At 51.9% G+C, this 22263-nt stretch overlaps 1 protein-coding gene across 1 annotated transcript in view; it reads right to left on the reverse strand.

Annotated features, from left to right (window-relative positions):
• The window catches only part of Disp3 (dispatched RND transporter family member 3), a 44440-nt gene that overhangs the window by 6118 nt on the left and 16059 nt on the right, over positions 1-22263 (reverse strand). Inside the window, exons 2-14 of the mRNA XM_015501350.2 lie at positions 20259-21336; positions 19126-19345; positions 8874-9010; positions 7920-8054; positions 7409-7569; positions 6221-6360; positions 5782-5930; positions 5456-5617; positions 4656-4817; positions 2982-3095; positions 2253-2389; positions 1136-1326; positions 284-304 (exon numbers count right to left, since the gene is read on the reverse strand). Coding sequence (XP_015356836.1) covers positions 284-304; positions 1136-1326; positions 2253-2389; positions 2982-3095; positions 4656-4817; positions 5456-5617; positions 5782-5930; positions 6221-6360; positions 7409-7569; positions 7920-8054; positions 8874-9010; positions 19126-19345; positions 20259-21333 — 2804 coding nt within the window. The 5' untranslated portion in view covers positions 21334-21336. The remainder of the gene's footprint in view (positions 1-283; positions 305-1135; positions 1327-2252; positions 2390-2981; positions 3096-4655; positions 4818-5455; positions 5618-5781; positions 5931-6220; positions 6361-7408; positions 7570-7919; positions 8055-8873; positions 9011-19125; positions 19346-20258; positions 21337-22263) is intronic.

A 22263-nucleotide genomic window follows, 5' to 3' on the forward strand; every position in this document is an offset into this window, starting at 1 on the left:
CCAAGAGCTTGCTGGCCACAGACCCGAGGTGGTCCAGTTCTTTCTAGGATGTGTTACGCTCATCCGGGCAGCTGGCCCCTGGTCATGGCTGAGCGTGCAGGGCAAGCCCAGGGGAGGACAGGCAGAGGGTCCCCAGCCCCGAGTCAACAGGTGCCCAGCTAGAAAGGGCCGTGCTGGTCACCCCTTCCCCAGGTAGAGTCTGGCCTGGTGTGGTGCCCACACCCTGGACCACAGCCCGTGGGTCATGGTCACAGTGCTGGGCCAGGCGGCCATCCTCCTCCACGGTGAGTGGGGCTGTTTCTTTCTAAGCATGAGTCACACTTTGTTATGACACTGCTGTCCCTGCCTGGCTCCCACTAGGGTCCCCAAGGGTGGGAGCCACGCTGGCCTGTCTCCCAGCCCCCACCCAATCTGGCTCTTGGTGGATGACAGCCTCACAGAAGAAATGCAGAATAAATGAACGTGAGGCCGCGTTCAGAACACAGGAGCGACACCCCCGTTGCCTGGGGGGACACAGCCACTGGCAGCCTGCGCAGACAGGGCCTAAGTGTCCCACAGGTAGCTCCGGCAGACATGGCCCTCACCCCACAGTCTGAGGGACACGGGAAGTGAGTATCTTCAAATTAAATGCAGATGTAGAGCCCGGACGGGCGCCGTGGACAGGAAGTGCGGGTTCGCCGGGCTGGGTAAGGTGCAGGGGATAAGGCGACAACAAACCCCAAGGGGCCCCTGTGGTACACAGACCTGCTCCTGGGGTGGACAGGTCACCTGCCAGACCATGAGACTGCAGGTGACCAGGGGCCAGAGAGCGAGCCTGGTAGGGCGATCTGGGGGGAGGAGCTGGGGGAGGGGACAGCAGATGCAAACCCTGAGGTGGGAGAGCCTGGGAGCCTGAGGGGGCCTGCGCCCCGCGGGTGTGTGTGTGTGTGTGTGTGAGAAAGAGAGGGAGAGCGGGAGCCCCTGGACACAGTCGCTGCCAGGTCCCCGCACCCCATCCTGGGCACAGACAGGAACAGGCGTGTGGGAAAGGACAGAGCCTTCCTGCAGCACCTGGTGGCACCACTCATGTGACCTGGGGGGGATACACAGAGAGAGACAGAGACACAGAGAGAGAGAGAGAGAGACAGAGAGAGACAGAGAGAGAAGTGGGAGGAGGTTGGAGAAGNCCACGTAGAAGCTGAAGTCAAACTTCCAGCCCCGCCTGGCGTCACAGGCCACGGCCGTCAGCATCCACTTGTGGACGGGGCTCGCGGCCGGGAGCAGCCCTACTGTAGACATACAAGCGGTCAGCTTCTTGGTGAAGTCACCAAAAGGCGCTCTATACACCTAAGCAGTGGATCGACAGAGACAAGACACGTGACTCGGGGAGGCTGCCTGGCCGCTGGCCCGTCCCGCCCGGCTCAGCAGTCTGCCCAGTCCCAGCCCCAGTGGAGGTCAGGCCTTGGGGGCAGGCTCGAGGCCTGGAGAGCCGGAAAAGCGAGCGGTCCTTCCTGTCTGAGCCTCGGTTCTCCCTCCACCAACCATCACTGAGCTCCCGCCGCGGGCCAGGCTCTGAGGACAGAGCACAGTCCTTGCCCTCGTGGGGCTGGCCCTGAGGAGGGTGTCAGGGCACGAGGCAGAACAGATGCGGGGACAGAGGGCACCCTGAGGAGGGAGGAGGGACGGGCCCTCTGAGGGCACCAAGCCAAACCCGAGTGAGGGCTCGGGAAGTGGCTGCTGGATGAGCTGGGAGGAGAGCCCTCGGGTGGGACAGCAAGGCAGAGCTCGGTGTCAGGGGGCTGGAGGCCTCATCCTCCCAAGGGACACAAACCCAATCAGGGGTCACACGTGTGACCATCTTGTGGAGCATGGGGTGTGCTGAAGGGGAACGCAGGACATCTGGGTGGGCCCTGGTGACCCCTCGGGGTGCTGGAGTGGCTGCCACGCCCTGAGTTGTACTGGGTCCTAGGTGCGAGGCTCACACTGCCCGGCCTGACCACAGGGACCCCTGATAGTGCTGGCTGCTACCTTCTATATCCTCACTGCACAGATGAGGAAACCGAGGCTCAGAGAGGTAAAGTGACCACCAAGGACACCCAGGCGATGCACGGCAGAGCCAGGACTTGACTCAGGGCTGTGTGGCCCCCCCCGCAGGTCTCTGCGCAGGCCTGGCTCACGTGGTCTCCTCACTCATGCCAGTGCTGTCCCCACGGGCCCCGCCCTCCTACCGGTGTGGCATCAGAGGCCCCCTCGGGTCAGGACAGCCAGCTCACCTGGAAGGAGGGCACCTCTCCGTCCCCAGGGGCCACGGCCTGCCAGGGCGCGGGCAGGCTGGCGTTGAGGGAGAGCCTGTAGATGGCGGGGTGGCCTTTACTCTTTACTTTGGAGATGTACACGGTGCCCAGGGAGTCTAAGACAAATGCAGAATGAAGAGGAGTGAACGGTCACCTGATGGCCCGCAGCCGTCCCCAGGTGCAGACTCTGCCCTCCCTACTGGACCACCCACGGCAGTGAGTGGGGTGGGGGTGGCACAGGCCGTGGGGGGCAGTGACAGAGGTGATGGTGAAGTGATGGACTAGGGTGGCCACACACGGACGGGGCCACAGTGTGAACAGGGGCCTGGTGCTGGTGACCATGGCGGGGACAGGTGGTGGCAATGTGTGGGGTGACAGAAGCAGACACCCCTGCCCTGCAGGGCTGGTTCCTGCGGTACTGTGTCCCTGCGGGTCCCCTCTGGTGGAGACCCCAGCAGGGAAACACCAGCCTCCAGAGTCCAGTCACCCCGCCAACACTCGGGAGGCTGTGGCGACCAGGCAGGGGAGTGGCGGGAGGCCCAGCTCTGGCCTACGGGAGCCGTGGGCCCGAGTGCGCCCCACACCCCGTCCCCCTCCGCCAAGGAGGACAAGGCTGCTGTGGGAGGATGGAGGCTGAGCTTCGTCTGCTGCCTGTGCAGGGTCCCCGACTCCCGCTCCAGGAGGGCCCCGGCCTTGGCCCCAGCTCACCCTGCGGACTGGCCTCAGGCCGGCTGGCCCAGGGGGCCCCAGAGCCCCGCTTCCTTTTCTCCAGGGACGTCCGGATGTTGTTCTGCAGGCTGTGGGGCTTCTCCTGGAACAGACCTGACCCCCACACCGTGTCAGGGTCAGCAGGGCCTCCCTGGCTGGCCCAATGGGTAAAGGGCAGAGGCCGGGATCCTCCGGGGGCCCAGAGCTGGGGGGTGTCAGGGTCTGAAAGAGGCCGGGTGGGGCTGAGGGGAACATCAGACGCAGAACTGTGTCCCCGGGGCTGGACCTGCCTACAGACAGGCCACCGTGGGCTCTGCCCAGCTGCCTGCCCGGAGCCTGGGGAGGAAACACGGCCTCTCCTGAGCTTAGCCGTGCATCTGGCCCAGAAAAGCCCGGTGGCAGAAGCGTGGGAGTGGGACCAGCAGGGACAACAGCAGGCCACGGGATTGCCACAGGCACTGTGGACTAGGATTCTATTTGCTTTAAATGAGAGAAACCTCACGTGTCAGCAGCTGCGTCCCCATAGTGACTTGGGAGGAGAAAGTGGTTCAGGGAGGTTGGTGACCTGGCCAAGTGGCAAGAGCCATGCCCCAGAGGCTCTGCCCTGGCTGCCCTCCTCAACTGAAGCCCCACCTGCGGCCACGTGAAGGGCCACCTGCGGACTGAGTGATGAGCCCAGGGGTGGGCAGGAGGCCCTGAGGTGGCGGTGAGGTCGTTTTGTGCCCAGGCAGGGCCATGGCACCCAGGGGACTTGGGCAGCACCTCTGAGCTTCAGCTGAATACCTGCCTGTGGCTAGTGCCATGACTGACAGAAAAACAGGTCACGAAGGACACCGCCCTGACCAGGCACCTGGAGGTGCTCACCCCAGGGTCCTCGCATTTGCTTCTGCTGCCCCAGCAGAGGTTTGACGTTGGGCCGACCTGCCTACCTGGACCTCAGGCTGCCCACCTGTAAGGCGAGGGCCTGGACCAGACCCTCTAAGGCAAGGAGCCCCCTGCTCACCCTGACGCCAGCTCCACCACCAGGGGCCGTGGAGTGGTCCCAGCCCACTGGCCCTCCCTGACAGCGCAGGCTTCTATCCGACCCAGCCAGCCCCCGCCAGCCCTCCTCCCCTCCACACTGCCCCTGGGGCACTCAGTCAGCAACGTCTTTGCTGGTTTCCCAGCCAGCACTGGCTTCCAGGGACAGTCAGAATGGAATCCAAACTCCCTGCTTCAGCCCACTGCCCGGGCCCAGCCACCCCGGCGGCCTCGGCTCCTACAGCTCCCCTCCCTGATGTGGCCGCTCCTCCCCAGGCTGGCACTGCCCCTCAGCCCACCCCGCCCAGTCTGGCTGATTCCTCTCCCTGGCCTCCCAGCCCAGGAAGTCCCTCCTCTCCTCAGCCTCAGCTGAGACATCACCTCCCCGAGGGCCTGGCAGGACACCGCACCCAGGGCACCTGCTGTCCCACAAGCTCATGCCCACGATTGTGAACACGGGCTCCTGGAGCTCAGGGGCCTGTCCCTCCTGCCTACTGTCTCCTTGGTGCCAATGCATGGCGCCACCCAGGAAGCACATAATGAAACGTGAGGACAGAGGCCGGTGTCACACAGTGACGTGGAGCCTGGATCTCACACCTCTTAGGCGACAGTCTGGCGCTAGGTGGAGGGTGGTGATGTGCCAGGAGCACTCACCTGAGCAGGTGATGCAGGAGATGCCCTCGGCGCTCAGGTTGTACTTGAGGTCCAGCAGCACCTGGATGTTGGTGTCCGGCCGGAAGAGCAGGGGGGCGCGGCTGGCGGGGCGGAACCGGCTGGCGAACACCAGGGACAGGACGAGGATGGAGACGAAGAGCCCTGCGGGAGGGACGCTCCGCTAGGCGGGGCTGGCTCGGCAGCAAGTCCACAGCCAGACAGCCAAGGGAGCGGGCAAGGCCATGTGGCAGCCTGCGGGTGACACCTCCTGGGGACTTGTCCCCAGGGCAGGGGCTGACTGTGCCATGCGGAGTCACTGGGTGAGCAGCCGGCCTCTCGGTGTGTCATAGCTCTCCAGGGGCTGGCACACCACCCGATGGCACCCAATTCCAACCTGCTGCTGAAGGTGCGGGCAGGTCAGCGCTGGGCGTGCGCTGAGTGCTCTGCCCTGGGCCTCTGCAGCGACCCTCACAGTCCTAATGGCGTCTCACCAGATGTGTTTCTCATTGTCCAGGACGAAGAGGGAACTGGGGGGTCAGGCCGACACAGCCAAAGCCACAGACAGCAGGCGGCAGAGGCGGGGTTCAAGCTCAGCCAAGGCCAGCGTCAGGGTTCTGCACTACTGCCCAGCGCAGGGACCAGCTGTGGCCACAGTGGGACCAGCCGCATTCTGCACAGGCAGGAGAGGCTCAGGGAGGGAGGCTCCGCCCAGGCCTCCAACCTCCAGTTCACTTCTGCAGTGGGCTCCTGGGAGCACGTGCTGGGCTGCAGGTGATGCAGGCAGGGGGTGGAGGACTCACCCACGACCACCCAGCGGCTCTTGACGGCGGACCACAGGGCCCAGTGGTTCAGCAGCTCCTGCAGCTGCACCAGGAGCTGGTCCTGGCTGCCCCTGCCAGGGCTCGGCTGCAGGCCCTCTAGGGGCATGGACACCAGCGACACATCTCCCAGCTCCAGGGACACTGCCAGGGCAGAGTGGTGGCCTGTCACAGCCTTCTTGGCATGCACCCCTCCAGGGAGGGCCATTGTGTGAGGACCCCATGGGCTGCCTTGGCCACTGCCACTGGGACCGGCCTTCCCCACACCATGTGGCCAGCGGCCCTTCCCAGGCCTGCACGGCTCTCACCCGGCTCCTCCTCGACGCTCAGCAAGGGGATGTCATCGTCCAGGTAGGGCATGGGGCCCTGGCCAGGGCTGCCCCCGGCCCGCTCAGGGGTGGCAAACACGTCCCCAGGGAAGTGCAAGGAGCTCTTGCGGCTGCACTTCTGGTGGCAACTATGGGGAGGAGGGTGAGGCTTGAGTCCAGAGGCCATGGGCACCCGGGACACCGAGCCTGTTCCCTCATGCTAAGGCACCCAGCTCCCGGGTTTTGGGGGGTGAGCAGTGGGTCACAGTTTGCGTAGACGGCGCTGGGAAAGCGGGCACCAGAGGTGACTAACATAACCTTTGCCCGCCGCCTGGCCCAGGACTGGCATACAGCAGGCGCTCAATGAAGAACCCAAGGCTTTGGAAGACGGGACGGGGTGCCGTGTGGTGGCTCTGCAGGCAAGGACACGGCGGCTCACCTGGCCTGGCAGGAGCTCTCCAGGGGCGCCACGTAGAGGCTCCAGAGGCCCAGGGCGGCAGGCATGGTGAAGAGCACGGCCAGCCAGCAGCAGGACACGATCAGCGACATGAACAGGCCGAAGTCGTGCACGGCTGGGATCTGGACGGGGCGCGGAGGGACACACGCGGAGACACTCAGGCCGGGCTGCTGGTGGTACGCCAGTGCTGGCCTTGGGGACATGGAGCTGGCCAAGGGGCTGAGGGCTGGCGAGGTGACAGTGGCTGGTGAAAGCCCTATCCCTGATGGCAGAGGCCCCTGTCCACCTGCAGCCCACTGCCCAGAGAGCCATCGGGACCAGAGGAAGGAGAGGAGGCGAGGAAGATGTCTCCCTCCAGACCTGGCTGCGCTGGCCGGGGGAAGGGAAGAGAAGATGCCACCAGAGGGAAGCAGGGAGCCCGGGGACAGGAGCCCCAGAATCCCACAGGGACCTTCCTGAGTATGTGCCAGACGAGCCACGAGAGGCACCTTCACCGCCTTTTCGTTCCACTCCCAGAATCATTCACAGTGAGGAACGCGCGGCTCAGAGAGGTTGAGCAACCAGCCCAAGTCACACAGAGCAGGCCTGAAATGGCCCTGCCTGCCCTCTGCGTGGCTCCCCAGGAGGCCCGGACAATCCCAGGGCACGCATGGCGGCCAGATGTGCTCTGCACCTCGGTCACCATGGCTGGGACTGCCTTTCGGGTTCCTTCAGCACTGTGGCCCCAGCCCATCGCTTCCCCCGATCCCCCTCAGGAGCACAGGCCAGAGGGCAGCAGCAGCGCCAGGGATGAGGAGGTGGCACAGAGGGTGGGGACAGCCCCAGGCCCAGGTGGCCCCTGTGTGGTGTGGAAGAAGTCCCTTAACCTCTCTGGCCCCAGCCTCTGTCAGGAACTCGGGAGGCGATCACACCTGAGACCTGGGTGACAGAGGGGAGACCTGTGGGCTCTGCGCACCGTCCCATGCCCCAGCGAGGCACAGGCCACCTGTGGCGTCGGATCCAGCCTGTGCTAGGCTTCGGTAGTGGGTCAGGGGTGGACGCGGACTGCAGGAGGCAAGTGCCTTGAGGCCCAGGCTGCATGGTCACACTCAGGCCGGGGGTAACAGAGAGCCGGGGACAGCCCCGCAGCGGGCCAGGGAGGCTGGGACAGGGATGGGGCAGGTCCCCCACCTGGGAGAAGACGTTGGCCGCATAGGCGGCGGCCGTGGTCAGGGAGGTGAAGAAGGTGGCCTTGCCGGCCGTCTGGATGGTATGGACCATGCGCAGCTGCGGGTCCTCCAGGTGGGTGGCCTGGCGGTATGTGTTGATGAACACAAAGACGTCGTCCACACCTGAGGAGGGCGTCTGGCTGCAGGGCAGGCCCAGGCACCAGCAGCCCCAGCAGCTCCCAGAGCCAGGCCCTAGGGCGGTCTTCTTCTCAGCTTGCAGTGGGCAAAGGCCCACTCGATGCGCCCACCCGGCGGTCCTCCAGATCTCAGCCTCCGTCCCTCGCTTCCGGGGCTCCCGCCAGCCTCGCCTCTTTCTGCCCAGCACCTGCCACCATCCGCCGCCCCTCATATTCTAACCCCCACTTTAGGGCTCTGGGGTCGGGAGGGGGCTTAGAGGCCCCATGGAGGCCAGGCTTACTGTCCAGGGAGAAGGCCCTTGGTGGGGAAGGGACCGAGTTCCCAAGGCCACTCACCAATGCCCACGATCACGAAGGCTGCCACCCCGTTGAGGATGCCCAGGTACTGAACGCCAAAGACCACGTGGTACAGGAAGAGCGCCACCAAGCAGCTGAGGCCGATGCTGGCGATCCCGAAGAAGGACAGGAACACTGGGCGGGCAGGGGACACAGGGGGTGAGAGGGACCCTCGCAGAACACGAGCCCTGCTGGCGTCCCTGGCCTAAGCTGCACTCTGCCTCTGGCCCTCATCCCCAGATGCCCTCACCACCATCTGTTCCCAACAGTCTGAGTGCTCTACGCCCAAAGGTGACTTTCGGTGACGCTGGGTGAGAGGCTGGAGTGCCTGAGGAAGCCACCCACACAGGCCGGGAGCTGGGGGCTTGTCTTTGCAGAGCATGTCTCAAGTACTCGCAGAGGGTCATGGGTGTCACGTCCATGGCGTCTGTGACAGGCTGGGCGGAGAAGGCCCAGTGCCTGTTGGGCGCCTCACCATCCAGGCACGCAGCGGGGGCCCAACAACACCACGGCGTGGATGATCATGCACTTCCTCCACTCTGAGGGCAATTCCCTCCCCTGTCCACTTGGCGGACGGAGCCGACCATACACAGCAGTAGGCAGGAGCCGGTGAGCATCGGAGGTGGCCGTGCAAACGGGGACAGGGACAAAGGGCAGCTGACTTGGGACAGAAACAGCCTGCAGAATGACCCATAGCCAAGCCCAACACCCCAGACTCCCCAGCACAAGGCTCCCAAGGAGACGGCAGGGGCAAACCTTAACTGCGTGACGTCGGGGCCAGGCCCTCTGCACCCCATGACCTGCCTCTGGACCTCAGCTGCCTGCCTGGGGTGGCAGGTGGCTTCTGAGCCGGGCGCTGGCGCTGACACCCTGGATTCAAGGCCCCCCGGCACCCTTGAGAAGCTCTGGCCAGCAGCACCCTGGGGAGAGGGCCGGCCCCGGGGAGGCGCCTACCTGAGCAGGAGGTGAGGACGTAGACCAGGGCGGCTATGCAGCTGCTGCTGATGAAGGCCAGCAGCATGTCGTTGTTGAAGGTCCTGCGCACCTCGTAGTCAAAAAGGTCTGTGCCCCCGTAGAGCACCTGGACTTTGCTGGGGGAAGGACACGAGAGGACAGGTGGGAGGGGATCCAGGGTGGTGTGAACCCCAGAAGGACCAGGAGCCGCCGCATTCCAGGCTTCACCTGGGCTCCACATTGGAATCGCCTGGGGCTTCCAGACTCCCTGCCGTCCAGGCCAGACGCCAAAGAGGTCAGTGAGCTGAGCCGCCAGCATCTGCTAAAGTCTCCCGGTGACTCAGGCACGGGCCAGGCTGGGGACCTCTGTCTACACAGCCGATCACCAACTAGATAGATCCAGATCCGGGGCCACCTTCCAGTCCCCAATCATCCACAGCAAAGCTGACCCTGAAACGGGCCGCTGGACACTCGGTTTCACACGGCTGTGCAGCGTGTGCGCAACCCATTCCTAATAAGGAAAACCAGGTGGTCCAACTGTGCTCCAGAGCATCACCACGAGTGACGTCTGACTGGCCAGGAAGGACAGCGGATTCAAGACAACAAGACCCTGAGGAAACATGCAAAGCCGGACCGTGGGCCTCAGGCAGCACAGGTGTGACCCCGGGAGACAGGGGACAGTGGCCGGTTGCCCTGGTTTGCCGTCCTCGGCGGCCTAATTCATGTTGACTGAAAAAACTACAGACTTGATGAAACCTCTCGGATCCAAGAAATTTGAGCAATAGTCGCCACAAACCAAAAACTCAGATAAAAGTGCAACACGGCACATCATAACCCAACCGCTCAACAACACGGAGCAGGAGAAAATTCAGAAAGCACTTGAGAAAAAAGACATGTCACATTCAGAGGAACAAAGGTGAGGGTGACAGCCAGCTCCTCAGTGGAAACAATATACTCAGAAACAAGTGCGTCAACATCCCTTCCCCACTGGGGACACTCCCAACCCAGGATTCTTTATCCTGCAGGAAATCTATTTCAAAACCAAGGCAAATAAAGACTTTCAGGTGCTCCAAAGATGAAATGGATCTCAGCGCACCCACCCTTCAGAGATGTGAAAGGAGGCTTCAGGCAGGCACACGACAGCGTAAGGAATGTGGGCTACAGGAGGAACAAAGGCACCCCAAACGGAAATAACGTGAATGGAAACATGAAGTTTTCTTTTTTAAAAAATATAATAAATAAAGGTCCAGTTGTTGATGGACCTTTATTTAATTTGCTTATTTATATGAGGTACTAGGAATCAAACCCCTGCCTCATACATGGGAGGCAAGCGCTCTACTGCTGAGCTACAACTCCAGACTCTGAAATTTTCTTATTGTTTACTCAAGTACCTTTAAAAGATTACTGGCCACTTCCGAGATCACAAGAGAGTGTGAGATTTGTGATATAAGTAACATGTGTGACGACGAGCATGAAGACCAGGAGGGGTGACAGCAGCATATTATCATCATGCGTGATGTTCAGTGTGATGTGGTGCAACAGCACTTGAAGGTACACTGTGATAAGTGAAAGAGGGAGACTATGAATCCTGAAGCAACCACTACAAGAAGAGTTAAGGCTAAAAAGCCAACCAAGGAGATTAAACAGAAACATGGGAAATACTCAGTTTACCCCAAAGAGAAGAAAAGAAAAACAGAGAACAAATGGACAGTTAGGAAAAAATAAAATAAGACAGACGTAGGTAAATCCAGATCAATAACTGCATTAACTGTAAGTGGATAAATACACCAATTAAAAGGCACAGACTGTCAGGCAGATTTTTAAAAGTGAAGACCAGGCTCCCTACAAAAAAAAAATCTACTTTCGATATAATGATAAACATGTTAAAACAAAGGGACAGGAAAAAACATACCAGGTTAACATGAACCAAAAGAAGGTTGAAGTGTTTATATTAATAACAAATGAAGTGAATTTCAGAGCAAAGAACATTATTAGGGATAAAGAAGGATAATTTTAAAATGAAGATAGGTCAATTCATTTAGAGAATTCAATAATCCTACATGTTTTTGCATCTAATAACAGACCTTTAGATACATGAAACAAAAATTCAAAGCTATGAAAAAAGAAATAGACGAATCCACAATTACAGCTGAATACTCCAATATTCCTCTTATAATAATTGCTGGAACAATTATAAAACTAGTGAGGATTCAGGAGACTTGAACAACACAATCAGCCAACTTGACCTCATTGTCATGCACAGAATACTTCATCAAATGATGGAAGAATACATTCTTTTCAAGTGCAAAGGGAACATTTAACAAGATAGATCTTAGAACAGGCCATAAAACAAGAGTCCATAAATATGAAAGGACATGAGTCATACAGAGTATGTTCTCTGACTACAATGGAATTAAACAGAAAAGAGTTATGTGTAAACTAAATAACATATAACACATGGGTCAAACAGAGATCAAGAGGGAAAACAGAAAGTATTTTTAAGTGAAATGAAAATTAAAATCAAAATATCAAAATTTGTGGGATATACTAAAATAGTAGTATTTAGGAAAAACTTTATAGCACTAAACAAGTATAGCATAAAAGGAGCCACTAACTGACCCAGTTATCCCACTTCTTGGTATATACCCAAAGGACTTAAAATTAGCATACTATAGTGACACAGCCACATCAATGTTTATAACAGCTCAATTCACAATAGCTAAGCTATGAAACCATAGCTTAGGTGACCTTCAACAGATAAAGGGATAAAGAAAATGTGATATATACACATACACACACACACACATATCACACATTATATACACATACACATCCACAATGGAATATTACTCAGCCATAAAGAAAAATGAAATTATGGCATTTGCCAGTAGATGGATGAAACTGGAGACTATCATGCTAAGTGAAATAAGCCAATCCCTCAAAACCAAAAGCTGAATGTTCTGATATATGGGTGCTAACCCACAATGGTGGGGGGGGGTTGGAGTTCACTGGATTAGACAAAGAGGAATGAAGGGAAGCGAGAGGGGACAGGAACGAGAGTAGAATGAATCAGACATAACTTTCCTATGTTCATATATGAATATATAACTGTGTAACTCCATATAATGTACCAACCACAAGAATGGGAAGTTACACGCCACGTATGCCAAAATACACTCTAGTGTCACGTGCATCAAAAGAATAAAAAAAGGAAATTAAGAGAAGTTTCAATCAATGACCTCAACTTCTGTTTTGAAACAGTAGAACAAGAAAAAATTAAATGTAAAGTAAGCAGAAGAAAGGAAATAATAAAGATCTAATCATAAATCAATAAAATAGAAAAACAGGAAAAAAGAGCAAATCAATTTTAAAAAAGATAGTTCTTTGAGAAAGTCAATAAAATTGATTAGCCTCTAGCTAGATAGATCGTGGAAAAAGAGAGAAAACACACATGAAAGGGGCAGTTACACTTCCTATAATATTAAGAAGATAACAAAGAAATGTTAGGAATCACTTTATACCAACAAATTTGCAAATATAAATGAAATGGATATATTTCATGAAAGGCTCAAATCACCAAAGCTCACACACAAAAACATTATCTTGACAGTCTTATATTTTTAAAAACTTCATTTGTATTTTAAAACCTTTCCATAAAGAAAACTGCAGGCCCAGACAGTTCCACTGACAAGTTCTACAAAACCTTTGAGGAAGAAATACTGTCAACTCTCTCTATATAAACTCCCTAATAAAGTAAAAAAAGAGAATACTTCCCAACTCATTCTGTAAGGCAAGAAATGCCCTGATACCAGAAATAAGACAAAGATATTACAAAAGAGGACAGTCCAACGTCTATCACAAACATAATGTATCCATGAACATTGAATACAAATAGAACCTAACATTATATGGCAGATAATATATCCTAACCAAGGGGCCTTATCTCAGGAATAAGCAGTCAACAAATGTAATCCATCATATTAAAAAAGAAGAAATTATGACCATCTCTCTAGATGCAGAAAAAATGTGGGAAAACCTACCAGACACCCGCCCGCCAAAAAAAAAAAAAAAACTACTAGAAAATTAGGTAGAATGGAACTTCTTAAATCTGAGAAAAAGATACCAGCAAAAAACTCTGCATACTTCTATTAGGTATAAGACAGGGATGTCCACCCTCATCACTTCTGTTCAATGTTGTAATGGAGATGCTAACCAGTGCAATCAGGCAAGAAAAAGGAAAAAATGTATCTGAACTGGAAAAGGAGTAGCAAAACTATCTTTATTAGCAGGACACATGAATATACATGTAGAAACAACAAAACCAAACCCAAAGCCCCTGGAAATCCTCAGTAGAACAAATAAGCTTAGCAAGGCTACAAAACACAAAAGAAATTATATTTATACACACTGCAACGAAAATTAGAAATTGAAATTTTAAAAATATCATTTGCAATAGCATAAAAAATATGAAAAGCTTGGGGGTAAATCTGGCAAAAGAAGTCAGCTATATTCTGTTTGTGGGTTTGAAGACTCTATATTAAGATGTCAGTTCTGCTTCAAATCAATCTGTGCATTATACACAATCATATTCAAGATCCCAGCAGAAACACGTAAACTGATTTTGGAGAAACACATAAACTGATTACAAAATTCATGTGAAAATGCAAAGGACCTAAAATAATTAAAACAACTTAAAAATGAAGAATGTGTTGGGGCTGGGGATGTGGCTCAAGTGGTTGCACGCTAGCCTAGCATATGCGGTACACTAGGTTCAATCCTCAGCACCACATAAAAATAAAATAAAGATGTTTTGTCCACTGGAAACTAAAAAATAAAAAAAATGAAGAATGTGGTTGAAGTACTAACACTAATTTCAAGTCTTGGTACAAAGCTGCAGTAATCAAGACTGTGCTCCAGTGTGTAGATGAAAAAATTTATATCAATCATGTATCTATGGACAATAGATTCTTTTGTCCAAGGTGCAAAAGCAATCAGTGGAGAAAGAACAGTCTTTTCAAAGAATGATGCTGGAACAATCAGATATCCACATAAGATATCCACCTCAATCCATGGTTTGTATATACAAAAATATAAAGATTAACTCAACGGAATAATACTAATCATAATACTAAGCATAAAAGCCACTTTTAAAATGGGCAAAAATTGACCAAAGATAAACAGATGTCAAATAAATACCAGAAAAGATACCCAAACCACTAGTAATTAGGGAAATACAGTAAAATGCCACTAGATATTTACTAGAATAGTTGAAAATTTTTTTACACTGACCATACCATATTTTCAGGTATGATCAGTGTAAAAAGTTTTTTGTTTTGTTTTGTTGTTGTTTTAGATTCCACTGGAGTTTCCACATATATATTCATGTTTTCTGCTAATAAAGACTGTTTTTCTTCTTCTTTCCCAGTTCAGATACATTTATTTCTTTTTCTTGCCTGATTGCGCTGGCTAGCATCTTCATTACAACACTGAATAGAAGCACAGGAAAAGATGTAAAACTGAAATTCCATACACTACTGGTAGTAATGTAAAATGGTGCACCCAATTTGCAAACAATTTGGCAGTTTCTCAAAAAAAAAAAAAGCTTACACTTACCATATGATCAGTAATTTCAATCCTAAGTATTTACCTAAGACAAATGAAAATATATGTCCATACGAAGGCTTATACATGAGGGTTCATTGCACCTTTATCTGTAACTCAAATATCCATCAATCAGTCAATGGATAAACAATACATGCCATCTCTGTACAAGGGAATACTACTCAGCACTCAAAATAAGCTGTTGATACATGAAAGGCCAAACAAAGCAGCACATGCTATGTAACATGTATAGGAAGTTCTAGGAAATGGAGACCACTATATAATTATAGAAAACAGAAAGTGGTGGCAGGAGGTTGGGATGGGGAGGCATGGTGGACCAATCATCAGGACTGCGTGAGAAACATATTTCAAGTGATAAATGAGCTCACTATCTACATTGCAGGGGAGGTTTTGTAGTATATACAGGTATCAAAACCAACCAAATTATAAAGCTTAAGTATGTGTAGTTGGTTATATGTCAATTAGACCTCAATGTACTTTTAAGAAATATACCAAAGCCCAGTAGGAAATTTCTCAGGATTACCTACTTTGTTAAGTTAAATAGCTTAGTTGTTAAATCAATCACTTATTTGTTCACACATCAATCTGTAGAGCATTTGTAGAGCATCTCCTAAGTGCTAAGTCCTTCCTAGTTGCCAGCTATAAAAAGACATAGGCCCAAACACTTATTCTCAAGTAGAAAGAAATAGCTCATGGAAGACCAGTGTCTTGCCTAGAATCACAGTGGTCCCCTGTGTCTATGGACTGGCTCCAGCTCACCCCTCCAATAGCAAAATCCGGGGAGGCTCAAGGGTCCTATATAAATTGTCCTAGTATTTGCATATAATTTACATACATCTTTCTGCATATTTTAAATCATCTCTAGATCACTAATAATACCTAATACAATGTGAACAATATGTCAGTAATTGTACTGTATGAAGAAATAATAACAAAAAAGCATATTATATTTGGTGCAGATGCAATTTTTCCCTGAATAATCTCAATCCTCAGCTTGTTGAATCTGAGGCTGAAGAATCTGAGGATATAGAGGGCCTGCAGTACTAAAATGTCAGATAAAATTCAGATAAAAATCATCTGATGACAGCAAAGCTGCTGAAGGAATAGACGGGGGGCGGGGCTAGACTGCAGAAAGGGAAGAACCTGGAAAAGGCTGAGTGGCTTACCCTGGAGGCATGTGCTACTTCTGAACATGGGAAGAAGGCTGAAAATCTCGGTTGGAAATCAGATAAATTAGTAGAGCTTTGGGTAAAACCTGCCAGCCAGATGAACACCAGCTAGTGTTCCCTTAGTACTTTTGCTGAAGATACCGGCTATCTGGGACATGAGGCTAAAGTACCTAAGCTCAGGAGAAAATGCAGACTGTTTTGTCCTGTTTTGTTTTTGCAGCTTTGAGAGATAAAAATTAGCGAGTTTGGAACCTGGGGGAGGGACTTTACAGAATACACTAACTCTCAGTTGAAAATCCTAGAGAACTTAGGGCCGACTACAGGTAGACTTGAAACACAAAGGGTCGTGAACCATTCTTGGTGAACCATTCTTGACTCCATGCAGTAACTCTTCTCTGACCAGTGGAGAGAAGGATAAGTTTTCTGTGTGGGAAATAACAACACTTGAACTTATGCATTTTTTTTAAACAAAACGTCCATCATGTAGTAAAAATCACCAGGCTATCCCCAGATAGGAGCACACGACCAAAAACCAAGTGAAAAAACAGACTGCAGGGCTGGGGTGTGGCTCAGTGGTAAGCGCTCACCCAGCTTGGTGAGGCACTGGGCTCGATCCCCAGCACCACATAAAGTAAAAAAATAAAGACAAATGTTGTACAAATTGATGTGTGAACAATCAATTTTGAACCACCTATAACTAAAAAATAAATATTAAAAAAAAACAGACTGCAGGAACAAATGCATGTGTTACTCATATATTCACATTAGCTGATAAGAACTTTAAAATAACTATAATTAGTGTGTTTAACAACAGAGAGGAGATTATGGAGAAAATAAATAAAATATGAAGAACTTCACCAGTGATGTAGACCTGTAACAAAGAATCAAATGCAAACTCTCAACAAAACACAGAACATTAACAGCTTAATAGACGTTAAATGGCAGATTAGAGCCAAGAGAAGACAGGATTAGTGATTTGGAATAACTAAACCAAAGCATAGAAAGAAAAAAATTATGTGAAACCTAGAAAAGAACACTGAAGACATGGAACTTAATTAAAAGATGTAGCATTTGTGAAATTAAAGTCATAAAAGGAGAAGTACAGAGAACAAGAGAGAAGCAATGTTTGAAGAAATAATAGCCAGGAAGTTTCTAATACTGTTTACAACAATCAACCTACAGATTCAAGAAGCTCTGAAAACTATACCAACATACTTTATAGTAAAATCAATGAAACCAAAGATTAATAGAAATCTTAAAACCTGATGGGGAAAAAAGACAATCATTTAAAGGAATGACAAAAAAGATACACAGCCAACTTTCCTGTAGAATTGATGGAAGTCAGACGACAATGGAGTGACATCTTTGAGGTAGCAAAAGAAAATAACTGTCAATTTATAGCGAGACCAGCAAAACGAAAGAAAAATAAAGATGTTTTTAAGATACACATAAGAGAGAATTTACCGCTAGCAAACCTGATCTAAAAGAATACTAAAGAGAGTTTTTCAGACACAAGGAAAATGATCCCAGAGGGAAACATAAAATTATAGAAAGTAATGAAAAGCAACAGGAAAGGTAACTATGTGAATAAATATAAATGAACGCAGATTCTGTAAAATAATGGAATGTCTTATAAAGTTTAAAATGTATACAGAATTTAAAAACATGACAAAAATGCAAAGGTGAGGAACAACGAAGGTAGTGAAAGTGCGCTAGGACTCTGGTGTTACTGCAGCGTGATCGTCTGCATGACTCGGTGCTAAGTCAAGGTGCACGCTGTCATCTCTGGGATCACCAATAATAGAATCATAAGAAAAGACTGTGTTAATTGAAAAGAAGACACTAAAATCAAGTCCACAGAGCCCTGGCCGTCCCTCCTGCTATGAAGCTCTACAGGGAGAGGGACTTTTCCCCTAAGGGCAGGGGTAATGCCTTGGCAGAGAAAATTGTTTGTATATAAAATCCTGAAGACGCTTCCTGAGTTAACCCCTCAGCTACCTCTCCTTGGAGCACCTCCATTACATTCATGTATTCATTCATTCCTCAGATAAATCCTCAGTACCGGGTGGCCGACACTGGGCGGGGGGCCATTCTTACAGAAATGAGCCAGGCTCACCAAACTCCCACTCTACCAAGACGAACAAATCAGACCTTTCTCAAACTTTTAATGCACAAATAACAGAAATGATGCAGGTCTGAGGAAGGGCTTGTGATTTCATATTTCTAATAATCCCACAGGTGATATTAATGTTGCCAACTCAAGGACTGCACTTTGGGTTACAACTAAAACAGAGTGACAAATGCTATAATGAAATTGTAGCTCAGAAAGGTGAACTTGCTCACCCAAACTCACAATTAAGTGGAGTAACTGGGATCTGACCATTAGTGATAACCCCATTAGAGATACCTGTGGAAACAGGTAGAGAGGGCATTTAATCCAGCCTCAGGGAAATGCTACCCAAGTTGGATCTTAATAGAGGAACAGGAGTTTGCCTGGCAAAGAAGACGGGGGACAGAAAGCTTGTAGTGCAGAAACTGTCATTAAAAACTCAAGGGAGAGGGCTGGAATTAGAAACCAGTATGTGAATCTTACTCCACCACTGATGAACTTTAAATTTTTGGACAACTTACTTGTGCTGTGCCTCAGTTTCCACAACTGTAACATGGAGGTAATCATAAGAGCACTCACCTCATTGGATTGATGTGAGAATTAAATGAGATGGTGCCTATAAAGGGCTTAGCACAGAGTAAATCCTCAGTGAACATTAGCTCTGATTATTGCAGTAGCTGCTCAATATAATAGATGAGCAACGGAAGGAACAGGATATTTCAGCAGACTGACTCCTCCTGAGCCTGTCCTGTCAGAGCAGGGACTTGGAAGACAGTGGCGTTATTACCCAGCAGGATGTTTCCTGTCTTGGAGGAGAGGGACTTGGCTATATTCGTGGACACACCATCCCAAAGCAAGCACCTTCACTTGTTAGCGGATCTTTTCCTAATGACCACGGTAACGGAAATCATAGTCCCCATTTCTATACGCAGGGACACTGATGCCAAGAGAAATGAAGTTACTTGCTCATTATTTCCCTGGGTATTAAAGGCAGAGAGAAATTCCTCATTTGTTGGCCAAGATCTTTCCAGAAAGATCTGTAGCACCATCTCAGGAGAAAAGCAAAATCCAAGCCCTTCAGGGCAAGGGTCCTAGGACTTCCTACTTCTCTAAAAGCTGACCTTTTCACTACCCATCAGCACTAAGTAAGTAGAAGGGTCTTTCACTTGTCAAGAGTGAAAGAGTGGCTCTACCCCTGATTCGGGAAGAAAGATCTCCTGGGAAAAGGTCGTGGAAAAAGAGATCTTGGGGTATCAGTAAGAGGCATATGGAAACCAACTCCCTATCCTCCTTTGGCTCTTCCCTGGTGCACACAAGGGCAGGCACACCGGGGTGTGGCTGGACTTCCTACCTAGTAGACTGCTTGGCTAGCATGGCCACATAGGTGACCACGAAGCTCTGAAACTTGGCCCGTTGCTCCTCCCAGCGGTCATCCACAGAGTAGTAGTTGGGCAGGGGTGCTCCAAACAGGATCTCACTGCGCAGGAGGGAGCTCTTCAGGTTGTCCGCAGAGAGGCCCTCATCCACGTACCAGTAGAACTCAGGGTGAGTCATGGCCAGCTCTAGAGAGCCTGCAGGGGCACGATGGGGTGGGGAAGTTCCGCAAGTAGCTCCCACCACTCCCACCAGCCCTCCTCACCATCTCACCCCTTTCTTGTTTTATATATATTTATTTTTTAGTTTTAAGTGGACACAATATCTTTATTTTACATTTATGTGGTACTGAGGATTGAACTCAGTGCCTCAAGCATGCTAGGCGAGCGCTCCGCCACTGAGCCACCAACCCCAGCCCCAATCTCACCCCTTTCTAAAGCGCTGGGAGATCCCACTCAGGCTGCTCAAAGGTCACTAATGGGACAGAGGTATGGTCTAAAGACCTCACAGCGTCCCAAGGAGCGCAGCACCCCAGTCCTGCTCACACACCTCCCACGAAGCTTACCTCTCCACTGCAGTCTGAACCCCACCTAATTCCCAGGCCCAGTCTCTGTGGTCCTCTAATTCCACCATCTAGGTCCTATTCCAAGGTCCTCTCCTAGGGTTCTTCCCTGCCCACACCCGCCTTTAAAAGGTACACCTACAACCCTGTGGCCCTGCCCCACTATTCCTCAAGTCCAATCCTTAACTTACCTAAAACTAACCCTACCGCAGTCTTCCTCCAACCCCAGCCTGTGTCCTATCTTCCTCTAACCAGATCCCTGGTCCTCCTGCTCCCCAGCAGGCATCCACCTCCCGCACCCCCGCCAGGCTTTCAACCTCTGTGGCCAAACATAACTCCCAACGTCGTGCAGTCCAAGCGGGCACCCCAACCTCCCTCTTTGCCTCCTTCTCACACTCCCCTTACCTTCCCTCCCCAGGTCCCTGTCGGCCATGCTCCCCTGGCCATGCCAGGCTCCCCTCCTGCAGTGCCCACCACTCAGCCTCCCACAAGCCTCAGAAGTAGTAAACCAGGGCCAGGGCCCGGCGCAGCCCGGCCGGAGGGCTCACCCCGGATGTCGGCCAGGTCCTGGCCCATGCCGTCGTAGTAGATCTTGCCGCCCCTCTCGGTGGGGAAGAAGTAGGTCATGAGCGAGCTGGGCGGGGAGCAGTACGAGTAGGAGCCCAGCGGCAGGTCCTTGAGCACCTCGTGGGGCTTCCAGCAGAACTCCCGGAAGCCCGGGTGGTCCATGATCTTGCGCTCGATCTCATGGATCGTGACCAGCCTCTCGCTGGTGAAGATGTTGCGCTCCGCGTCGCCGCGAGCCAGGAAGATGAGCTCGATGCGCCAGTGCGCGTGCGTCTGGGTGTTGGCGCTCACGTAGGTGCGTGAGTAGTCCCAGCGCGAGGCGCCCCGGCGGGAGCGGCTCTGATTGGCCGCGACGGCCGCGGGGGGCGTGGTGCTGGGCTGGCGTCGTCCATTCGGATCTGGCCGAGGGTCCTTCGGGGCTTCACTCTGGTTGGCTGCCAGATCCGCCAGGGGCGGGGCGTCACGCCAAAGACGCCTGCTCCGATTGGCTGCTGGCTTTGGGTCCGCGGAGGTGTCCCAGGCGGCCGCGGGAACCGAGCGCGGGGCTCTGGCGGCCTGCCGCGAGCGATTGCCGAGATGCAGCTGCTGCAACTGCTCCGAGATGAGGCGTTGAAGCGTCTCAGAGGTGAAGTCAGCCAAGTCGCGCCGGTTGCGTCCCCAGGATCCAAACTGGGACTTGAGTGCCAGAGCGAGGGCGTCAAAACGCTGCGAGGCCTCGTGGTTGCGGATCTCAAAGGCGTTGTAGGAGATGTCGATGTCCAGGGGCGGGTAGTAGAGGAACATGAAGGCCGACAGGGCCATGGGGATGCTGCAGCCCAGGAAGAGCACCAGCCCCGCACAGCACGGGTTGGTGAAGGCCCAGCCCAGGGTGCTCCAGAAGCCCGTGGCTGGGGGCCCCGAAGGCAGAGTCCAGCGCCGCCAGCAACACTGCCCCCCTGCCCCAGGACGGGGCCTCGACTTCTGGGCCCTGCTAAAGGCCTCGCCTGCTGCTTCTTCCTCCTCCTGCTCCTCCTCTAGCCACACGTCCTGCAGCAGGGGGTCATCCTCAGAGTCCATAGCCTACAGAAGAGGGAGAGCGTCAGCAGCCTTGGGAGAGGGAGGGGACAGTGCCCTGTGGCGGTATTTGTCCTACCTGGGGTACCAAACCTACACACTCCTAACCCAATAGTAATACCATAATGGAACGCGTCAACCAGGCATTTAATGCTACTGAATTCATCCACACGTGCATCAAACAGAAAAATCCTGCTTCTTGCCCATCACCTCTGCCAACTAGATCTTGGCTTCCAAGGCCACAAGAAGAGGTGAATTACAGCCCAATTGCAAACAGGAAAGATGTTTCTCCCTGGGTAAGGAATGTGCAAGAATGTTGACTACTCATGATTTTCCAATCTTTGGTGACATTCTGTCTTTAGAACTCGAGGCTGAGGTACACTGTGACTCCACAGCAACCACTTTTATTTACTGAGCAACTATAAGTACCTTCAGGGTAGAAGGGAAAGAATATGACCTTTAGAATCAGACTCTGGTTGGAGTCCTGGCAGAGTGAATATTGCCAAGGCAGTGAGACTCTCGGAACTTCAGAGTTGTCCTCTACAAAATGGAGGTGTCCAGTCATTCCTGCCTCACACAACTGTGGGACCAAAAGTATCTTTGTAGTACATTAGGAATTGTCTGTCTCAGATAGATAGATAGATAGATAGATAGATAGATGGAAGATAGATATACATATATAATTTTTCTCCCCTCCGGGGATTGTAACCTGCACAGCCATTGCCCAGGGAGCCGTTCCAGTGTTTGGTGCCTGTCATAGCTCTTCTGGAGAGCCCTCAGTAGCTCCCCACCCCCTCTCTAGGATGCTCAGCTGCAGCCACTGTTTATGAAGCCCAGACCACTTAATATGCAACTCCAGCAACGTCAAACCTTTGGGCACTGGCAGGGACCAGGCATCTGCATCCTGAGATTTGAGCACCAGCAGCAGGAGGG

This window comes from Marmota marmota, unplaced genomic scaffold, assembly GCF_001458135.2.
Source record: "Marmota marmota marmota unplaced genomic scaffold, marMar, whole genome shotgun sequence".
NCBI classification, from domain to species: domain Eukaryota; kingdom Metazoa; phylum Chordata; class Mammalia; order Rodentia; family Sciuridae; genus Marmota; species Marmota marmota.